This window comes from Lathamus discolor, chromosome 5, assembly GCF_037157495.1.
Source record: "Lathamus discolor isolate bLatDis1 chromosome 5, bLatDis1.hap1, whole genome shotgun sequence".
Lineage (NCBI taxonomy): Eukaryota > Metazoa > Chordata > Aves > Psittaciformes > Psittacidae > Lathamus > Lathamus discolor.
The window spans coordinates 54,244,631-54,254,930 of record NC_088888.1 but is presented as its reverse complement, the minus strand read 5'-3'; the positions used below and the strand labels follow the sequence as shown (position 1 = coordinate 54,254,930).

At 40.0% G+C, this 10,300-nt stretch overlaps 1 protein-coding gene across 1 annotated transcript in view; it reads right to left on the bottom strand.

Annotated features, from left to right (window-relative positions):
• Nucleotides 1-7,156: 7,156 nt before the first annotated feature.
• The window catches only part of MTCL3 (MTCL family member 3), a 28,310-nt gene continuing 25,166 nt past the window's right edge, over nucleotides 7,157-10,300 (bottom strand). The window contains exons 5-7 of the mRNA XM_065679115.1: nucleotides 8,545-9,720; nucleotides 7,641-7,655; nucleotides 7,157-7,267 (exon numbers count right to left, since the gene is read on the bottom strand). Coding sequence (XP_065535187.1) covers nucleotides 7,157-7,267; nucleotides 7,641-7,655; nucleotides 8,545-9,720 — 1,302 coding nt within the window. The remainder of the gene's footprint in view (nucleotides 7,268-7,640; nucleotides 7,656-8,544; nucleotides 9,721-10,300) is intronic.

Below are 10,300 nucleotides of genomic sequence, written 5' to 3'. Positions count from 1 at the left end.
TAGCTAGCTGGGATCCAGTTCTGCAAATCTTGATCTTTAAAAGAAATGAGAAAGCTGAGCAAGACACAACCTTCCAACCGGGGCAGCATTTGCAACTCTCTTTGAATAAGTCCGCAACTTTTGCAAACTGAAAAACAGTTCCGTTCAGCATCATCCCAGCAGCTGGCTTCCACGTGACGTCAGTGCACGGAGGATGGTTTTAAAGCCATCTCTTCCAACCCCCAGCTCTGTAACTTAATATCTCCTCATATTTTGTGTAAACAACTCCAAGTCCAGGACATTTTTAGGTTTTACAGTGCAGTCCAGTCTTTAAAGCCTGCCAAAGCAGCCAGTGTTAGTATTAAAGTTGTGACAATAGGCAATTTCAGGTTTCTTTTACTAGCGTCCATGTTGTAAAGGAAGATTCCTTCCTGCCTTCCAGACCCGGTTTTCAGGGTTATATCTTTTATTATGATAATTTTGAGCTTTGCAACTTGATCCTCAAAAACTGCTTTGTAAAGGGACTTTGTTTAAAGCAGCAGTTTTGTCGGTTAACAGCTAACTTAAAGAGCTAAAAGCAAGCCACTCCCCTAAAATCTTTTAATGTCTTTAACTATGCTATCATGTATGAAGTGCAGAATTATTGAGCATTGTATAATCCTACTGTCTTGCATTCTGGGAATGGTGATTACGGTTTCTTTGGGATGTACCCAAATATTTCTGCTACTTTATAAGCTTTCTGCATCAGATTCTCTGGTCTGTTAAGATACTTTGTGTCAGCAAAGTGCTTGAAATTGGATGAAGAATCTCCCTTGCACAGGGAAACTCATCCCTAGCACAAGGCTAGCAAGGAAGGTCCAAAACCACATCAGTCTGGATTTAAAGCACTAGGAATGCCCAATGCAAGTGGCAGCATGGGAAGAGCGGAAGGAGTATATATGACAAAAATGATCCAGCAAGTAAAGCTATGGGAGACCTTGAAGCCAGTGTAGCGAAATTCAGCTGCTCTCCCTGCTGAGCTGTAGGCACAAGGCGAGCAGCATGCTCCTTGCGTCTCTGCCCACCACAGTAACTCTCCTGTTGCACTACATGTTAAATTGCTTTCATTTGGCACACAGAGAGACCCCCAGGCAGCAGCTTCACATATATGACTGCCCTGCTGGATACTTGTGCTTGGATGTGGCTGCGCACAGTGACTGAGACCACTATAGTCGGAAAACTCACATTTCAGGGAACATTTTGTCCCCACATGTACCTGGAGAAGGGCCACAAAGTACTTGACTCATGCATCATAAAATTCTGGATAAATTCTGCTACCAGATGGGTGCCTTTGAATGCAGGAGTAACATTTTTTTTGCAGGCAAAGCAGCTGATGACAAGAGAATCAGTGAGAAGGACACGATATGAGGATTCACACATCCTTTGCCTAGTCAGCACTCTCCCCCTTAGAACAGTAATGCTTTTCTGTGATAAAATCTATGCACTGCATGAAGATTTTAGCTATGGGTACATTTTATAGTAAATACCAAAGCAGGTTTCAGGGAAAACACTTTTTTTCTCCTTATATGGTCTAGCTATAAGTCTCAGTGAATACATTACTGGGGTGCTTATTCTGCTCCCATGTAACATAAATAATGGGACTTGGGCTATTTGTGAAAATTTCAAAGGTGATCTATAAACTGAACAAAGATGCCCAAGTACAAGACTGAACATTCCACAGCCTCTAAACTCTGAGGATTTAAATATAGAGCAAGCATGTGACTTTCTTTTGAGAGGTTATGTCCCAACAAGACAGCAGACATAGCTAGGAGTGAACTCTGAGTGCCTGTGAGCAGAACTGAGACTGCAGCTGGAGGCTGGGGGCCACACTGCTGCCTCCTCTCCAAAGCCAGCACAGCTGCACCACTGCAAATGAAGACAGACTCTGAATACGTGTTTCTTTACTCTTATCTTTCAGAATAGGCTATTATTGTTGTGTCCTTAGTATTGCTAACTCAATACCCCTTCTCGTCTTAGGTGAACTTTCTGAAGTAAAACACAGTAAAATTAAAGAAAACAACAGACTAAATCCCAGGTGTGAGTTTTCACTCAGGCAAATCCTACATTTCTGTCAGTGTGAGGAATGAGAAATGTGTGAGACTGAGGGGCTCATTATTAGGAGATAAGAGCTGGATCCCACTCTTAGTTCAAAGGGCCGTGTTAAACTCATCCTAACATGGGAAAGGCAGAGAAAAGCTGGGACAAAGAAAATATGAAGCAAGCTAAATCCCTGGACTCATTGCTCCAGACACCCTTAAGTGTAGGAGTAGTGACTTTTGCTTTTGAAGAACAAAAGTTATCCAACAGAGACTGTCAACCCTCCAACAGCAGCAGACAAAGCAGCAAATGTAGCTTTCTGGCCTCTGGCTCAGGCAAAATAATCAGGAAGGCTAGGGTAGGTTTACTAGATCTGACACACTGCTTCCACAGGCAAAGTGTACTTTGTCTACACACAGTATCAGCTCTGCTTGTGTTAAAAGTCAGCATCTCAACAAAAAATGTGCAAGGGGATTTTAAACAAGCCCCCTGCTAAATTTCTCTTCAGCATTCAAGACTGAAAACAAGGGAGTATGAGTTTCAGCATGGACTATAATCTGAACATATACTCAGGGTAATGTGTATTCTGGTCAATAGTCTCTGCCCAAGATGGTTTTGCAGCACTTACAGTTCTGCTGTACCAGCTTGGTTATGGCACACCCATTTTGCTATATCCATGTAAGTTTGGTAGCAAGAAGGAAGAACAATATTAAGGCCACTGTAATCAAGCCAACCACAACATCAGATTCCTGAATGACGTACACCTTGATAATCTTAACAAATACATCTCAGGAGTGGACATATAAATTGGGAAATGGGCAGAAGGGAATACAAATTCTGTCTTCTCTTACTATTGTGCACTTCTGTAGTAGTAAATAACTTAGCAGAGAAATAGAGCCAAAAAAGTGTTATGTCACTTCTCCAAGGTTACATTGGAAATCGGTGGCAGATACTTTAGATGTTTGCTTTAAATAGAGCCACTGTAATTTTCCCCATAGGCAACTGCATGTGTAATGGCAAAAGTTGGGTTTGAATATCACTTCCCCTGGCATTAAATCAGAGACAGAAATGTAAGCCAATGGGAATTACGTCCCTGACACTGATGCCTTCAGAAGTCTCCTACTCACCTATCAGATTCTAGGGTGATTAACGGGAAGGGCATCTAATACCCTAAAGCTCTGCTTGTTTTTGTAAACAGGTCCCAAAGTTCATGTGCAGTTCATCTCTTTTTATAACACATATGTAGACAGCCATGGTTTTGACAATTTTCTATTTTCCGACTGCCAGGCATATTTCTGCACTATAGCACCTGCTCTCTTCTAGTTTTGATTCTGAAGCACTGGTGACACGTGTCAGCAGACACTTATTCTATCTCTAACTGGAGCTCCAGGCATGGATATTTTGGGTTGAAAGAAGTATCTCTGATCTTGGAGAAGATGAACATTCTAGTATCATGGGAATTTTTCAGTAACAGCAAAGAAAATATTTGTAGAGGTATTTTGTCAGGGCATTCAGAGCCAACTCTAAAAAGGAAACAAACTTATCTGGTTGCGTTAAAGGAAAAAAATGCATCTATTTTCTAAATGACATAAAAAATTCATTGGAGTTACTGCTGATTTTACACAAGTATAAAAATGTCAGAATTAGATCTACAGATGCAAGATCTCTTCTTTCTGAAAGAACATGGAATGAATTCTCTGGGAACACAGGAAACAAATGATTTTTTTCAGAGAAATGTAAAATTAAGGCAATCTTCCAGTTCAAATATTTACCTGAATATTAGTATTTTCCCAGAATACTCCAAAATGGGAACTGTGAATCTGCTATTGATATAACTAAGGTTTGAACTGATGGGTAATCTGGCATAACCAGCTTGTTGCCACTTAAAAGCAAAATCTTCCATTTTTTCTCATCACTCTTCAGAATTATAAGCTATGCAGCAGACAGAGTGTGGTGAATCAGCAGCATTCTGCCCATATCTGCCTTCCCTGACTCCCACACACTCCTGCTAGAGGATGTGGACATGTTCAGCTGCACTTACTCCCTCACTCGTGGATTTTGCCCACCAGACCAGTAACTGAGTGTGGACTATCTGCCTTTCTTCACAAGTGTGATTATTGTGTTTCCTTGTGAGACCAAGTTATCGCAATTTAGCAAGGCACAGAACACATTCCTTGGATAGATGTTATCTTCTTCCTATGGATAGATGTCCATACTGATTTTATTAGCTTTCTCACCAGCTTCTAAAACAGTGAGAAATGGAGGGCTGTGAACTTCTTTGCAATATCTGGTACAAAACATAAGCAGCTCAAATCACTCCTTTCAAGCTGAATGCAGAAGGACATGAAAACCACATCTCATTTCCCATTGAGATTTATCTGCACTGAGGTTTGCAGGAGTCCTCACCTTTCCCTTGCTCATCACAGATTCAAAGACCATGGGGAGCTTTTAAAGTTATTTTGTATGCTTTGGTATGCTTAAATTTCAGATTGTAGCCTTTACAGAAGCTCCCTAAATATCCCAAAAGATCTCAGCTTTGATTTGCTTTGTTTGCCTGACAGAATCAGGATGAGGAAAGCTCCAGCTATATGAAAGAAAAAACACTCAGAGAAATCAATGGAGTTACAATTGTCAGTCCTATGCAGAGGTGATCACCTCCCCCTTTTGTCTCAAGAGGTTCATCCTCGCCTTTTCAGGTTTGTGAGAAAGAAGCAAATCTTTCCCAATTACTTCCAATATGTATTCAATGTATTACTTCAGTGTATTAAGCTTTCCTACTACTTTACAGGAATACTATTACTGATACACTCAGTGTAAATCAAACCCACTCTACTCATCTTCATTAAATACAAGGCTGAGAAAGGTATAAACAAGTTTAGGTTAAAATCTGACAGCCCAGAACTTCAGAACAGACTGAAGTATGATTTTGTTCTCTTTTATGGGATTGAGCTAGTAACATTTAAGAAAACCCAAATGATCTTCTCTTCCCCCAAGGGAGACACTAAAACAGAAAGAAGCTCAAAAAGTCAATTTAATTCTAAGACTTGATATGACAAGTTTAAGCCTCAAATTATTATACTTTAGAAGTCCAAATTGCACATCCGGGGGGGGGGGGGGGTGGGGGGTGGAGTGGGGGTGGGGAGAGATACATTCTCAAGCAGTTGCTGTAAAATTTCTTTCAGCAGCTGCAGAGAGAAAAGCAGCAGAAGAGCCTTTTCCAAGTGATTAGAGAACTATCTTTACAGTTACAGAAATTCACTGTGAAAGGATTATATGCTTCATCATATCTTGCCATAATAGTTTCTAACATGTGGGACTTTTAGGCAACTGAGCATAAGATAGAGCAGCTTAGAAACTCCTCAAAATTATTTTGGGCCTGACTTTCTCTTTAATCAGGACATCAGGCAAAGCTGTCTAGTAATCTTATATATATTGACATATCTTGCTAATAATGATGACAATATCGCCTGGTAGGAATAAGTATTTGGATTAAATCAAGGTGAAGTGCTTTAACTGGTCAATGTTACTACATCTGCAGAGTATGCTGAGGGAAAGCTATACAAACAAGGAGAAAACCAGAAGATTTCTTTAATACTGAATGTGTTTGCAATTTTTTTCTTTCTTATAAAATAATTTTTATTGCCCAATCTCTGCTTTCCTCTGTGGGGTTTCCCTTAAAAAGGTGTGTCTCTTATTTCAGGCAGCAAAACACAACCCAGGCACAGAGATGATCTGCTCTTACTGGGGAATGAGTTAAATGAACAGAGTGCTAGCATGATAAGTTAAAGGGAATCCTTATTGCCAGCTAGAAAAACAATGGCTTTATTTATTACCACTGTTAATGACTAGATTTTTATCACAGCATCTGCACAAAAAGAATGGCATTCATCCACTTACTTGTAAATGATCACCTTCAGAGAACTCCTATTTGTGGACCCAGTGGTTTGGACTCATTGGTTGAATAAAACAGAAAGAAAACTGAGCTCCAGTGGCACTTCAGATGAGGTTTTCAAAGTGAGACATCTACTGTTTGTAGAAACTATGTATGTCCAGTGTGGTAGGAGGATATGAATTGCTGAAGCTCTCACTGCAGCCTCTCATAGGCAAGACAGGAATACCAAGTGACTATTGCTGCACACTTACGTACACAAGCTTCCTTCACCTATGGTCACTCACTACCAATGGCATGCTTAGACAGGAGTCACTTGGCAAATCAAGAATTACCATGTTCATTCAAAACCCATTCTGAAACCTGGACAGAGGATCCAGAGCCCTGACAGCTACAAAATGGAAAATGTTATCTGATAAGCTCGGTTGCTAGGAAAAGATATCTGACATCAGACAAGGTGACTAGCCTCACTCTCTTCAGTTCAAGTCAGACTGTGGAGTGGACATTTTTCTGGAGCAAAGAGAGAATGCAGCCAGCCTACATCTGTTAGAAGACTCCTCACCTACTCTGATTCTTCCTCCTCCTGATTCTCATCCTCAGGGCTCCTTGCCACATTTCCAGATACAGTGCTGTAATACCAACCATCCTGATTTTGTGCCTTCCATGTTGTCTAATCCACATGATAAAATACTGAAAAACATTATCGTCACAAGCATGCAAAATATATTCAAGCTGTGACATACAATTGCAGAATACAAATAAAATGTGGTTTTACTATTCATGGATGGCTAGAATACAAATTCTTTTTCTGGGAGTGGGAAGAAGAAAGGAACAGATTCTTCACACCCACTCTGCATATTTCTGATTTGCTTCTGATTTGGTGCAAATTATGAATAATAAATTGGTTCCAGTCACTTGGGATTTTTTTATTAAAAAATTATAAATTCAGACAAAGGGAAAAATACCATTTTCTCTTTGCTTACCTGGAACACCATGGTGAGAGGGTTTCCTATTCAACTGGATGACCTTTTGGTATGGTTCTTGCAGGGTTTTTTTTTTTGTTTGGTTTGGTTTTGGTAAACAAGTAGTCTTCAGTGTTTTTACAGCAGTTGCTATTACAGAAACTATGTCTCTTGCACTTCTTATCTTGGAGGATGGACAAAATAAACAAACTGAAAATAATACTACAATGAACAGTAAATGAGGAATGGCTTACAGTACAAAAAACAGTGTAAAAAGGAAGACAAGTTTAAATATTGTTGTGTATGAAAGGGATGAAAATAATACAAGGATGAGAATAAGTAAAATGATAGGCTGGAACATCTGGGAAAGTAAATACAAAGACAAAGAGAACAGTCAATTAATGGAACAGCAAGTCCAAAGTTTCAACAAAATAAATAGTGAATCAGACTATGCTTGTGGAGGGACCAACTGCCCATCTCCCATTGACTTCAGTAGAAGCTCTGCATGGCCAAGCCCTGACGTGTCCAATCTAACTATTGATATTACTTGTTACGAGATAATAGTAATTACTTTGCTTTAAATTTGTATAAGCCCATGCAGTGCTCTGCCTTTAAGTTAGTGGGAGCTCTACAAGCTCAGAGATATAGCTAGATCAAAAAGTAAGCATGTTTAATGTTGTTTCTGTTTGATTTCATGCAATACATGTATAGCAACTGATTAGCTTTAAACTCACTGTGTCTGTGACTTTCTGATACAAGGAAACAAAAGACTAATTAGTCAGCATAGGAATAAGAAATAATAGCTTTCAGCTTCACCTGTCAACTACTTTGACCGTAAACTGGCAGAACAGCACAAAGTAAATTAACACAGCAAGAGACTTACTGAAACATTAGATAATACCATGAGCAATAACAGGATTTGTCAACTATAGGATTGCATGCTAAGATAAGAGTAGGTAATTTTAATTTTTCATGGCAATAGATGTTGAGTCAGCAAGAAATTTCCTCCCCAAAAACTCTCTGGAACAATTCTGCATAAAAATGAACTACAAAAAAAGATGTTAGTCACTGCTGCATGCAAGCAGTGACCCACAGGCCTTCAAAAGATACAACCAGTTACAGTAATTCCAATATTCACACTACTGTATGGCTCTGTGACTGTACAGTAGATTTGCATGGTTTATTTTTCTCTGTGGTTTGTCTTATTCTCTATAATTTTGGAAATTTAATGTTTCCTCCTGTTTGAAATTAATAAGATTTTCTTTCTATCCATTTAGCAGGAACCTAACCACTAAGAAAACAATCATGTTCATTTATGTGCCAAAAATGCTGTCTGCACTGCCTTTATTGGAGCACAACTCTGGCAAATGCACTTGCAAAGCCAGAAAGGAGTAAAATCTTCCACCTCCTAGAAAATAATTCTTATGTTTTCCAGGAGACTAGACTTACTCACTGTTCACAAACAGCCCCATTGGTAGAACAAGGTTCCATTTGGCCAAATGAGGATTTAAATAATTTAAGTAGTGATTTTTTCCATTGTCTAGAATAAAGAGTTTTGATGTGCCATACATCAAATTTGAGACTCAGTTCACTTGGCCCAGCCTTTTTACCTGTAGGCCTTAATAAGTAAAAGTCTACCTGACTCACTGACAAAGGTTCATCTGCACTTCGGTCGTCCGAGGACTTCGGAACTTCCAGTCTGTCGATGAAAGCCTGAAGCTCTTTCCTGAAGGCCTTCATCTGTGCATTGATCCTGTAAAGAAGCTCATGCTCGCGTATTCTGCTGCCATCATCTTCCTCATCCATCAGTCCAAAGAGGTCCCCATTAGCTACATAAATTCTCGCCTCTGTTATGATGGTGCTTGTGTCAGAAATTAAGCGATCTATTGTCTTGCCCAGCCGCTCAGCTTCAGAGCGAATGTCCTTCATCTGCTGCCTGTCAGTGAAGTTTTTTTGCCACCCAGATGCTGTTGGATAAAAAGACCTTGTGGGTGTCAGGCAGCGAATGTTGCGTACCTCTTCAGAGTCACTTTCCCCACCGATGGGGCCTTCCCTTTTGCGGTGAGGGGGGCGGGAATCATCATCACTCTCCTTTTTTCCTGCATCACTTTCTGCATCACTGTCTCTGGGACTGCCACGGATCCCAAGATGAGAGGCCAAGTCATAGCGCTGCATGTTGGACATTAAGACTCTGTTCTCATACTGGAGTTGCATGACTTTGCCACTCAGCTCATTGATCTGCATTCGTGCGGCTTTTAGCTCCTCCTGTAATGCTTCTGTCTTGGCATTATCATGGTGCCTAGAGCTCTCATGGGCACCAGACTTGTACTTGTATTTGTTCAGCTCAGCTGTTATGCGCTTGTTTTGTTCTTCCAAATCAGCTAAATTTCTCCTCAGCAATTCTGTTTCATCTTCTACTAATTGCAAATGCTGTCTTAATTCTGACAGGGATTCACTCTGCTCTCCCAGGAGTGGGTTAGAGGTCCCTGAGAAATCATCTCCTCTTAAATCATCAAGCTCTGCTTTCAGTCCTCTATTTTCTACTTCTAGTTCAACTATTTTCCTCCCAAGAATGTTAGCTTCCTCCTCCACAAGTCTCAATCGAAGCTTGAGTTCAGCTTCTCTTGTGGTAGGTGGCCCACCTGCTTCACCTTTTGGCAAGGGACTGTCCAAATCCCCATAAAATGATCTATATTTTTGCAGCTCATGTTCAAATCTGTCCTTTTCTTTATCAATTTTAGCCATTTTCTTCCTCATCAAGGCTGCTTCTTCTTTGACAAACTGTAACTGGCATTTCAAGTCTTCATTGTCCTCCTTAGAAAAAAGAAAAAGTAGTATTTGAAGAAACTTGATATAAAATAGGAGACCTCCAGTGGATGGTCTTAAGTTACAAGATTAACAATCATACTTACTTAGCTTGAGATACTAAAAGATTTTCCTGCAATCATTTTTTAACTAATCAAGAAATTCAAGAGAATAAAATAAATACTCAAATTTAAAAGACAGGAAAAGACTACTTTACTTGTGATTACATTTCACACAGTGCCTAGAAAATACAGGGTGGGAGGCGGCAGGTGCGGGGTGAAGGATAGGATGAGCTTGTAAAAGATCCCTATATTTTCTAGGCTTGCAACACTGTACCAGACTTCACAGTGTTCAAAAGTCCTGAATGCAGCACAAAAAAGGCCTATGATATTGTTTCACCAGTGTTCCCATTTACAAATTTTGCATAAAAAATTGAATTCATTAAATCTGGAGGCTTCTCTTGCAGCATCAGTGGGTAGATCATTTTGCCGAGGTGAGGAGCTCCTTCAACACTGGAGCAAGGGGAAACACAAGTGTGTAGAGTGCTGGTGTTCTCAACATAAGAAGGACACAGAGCTGTTGGAGCAAG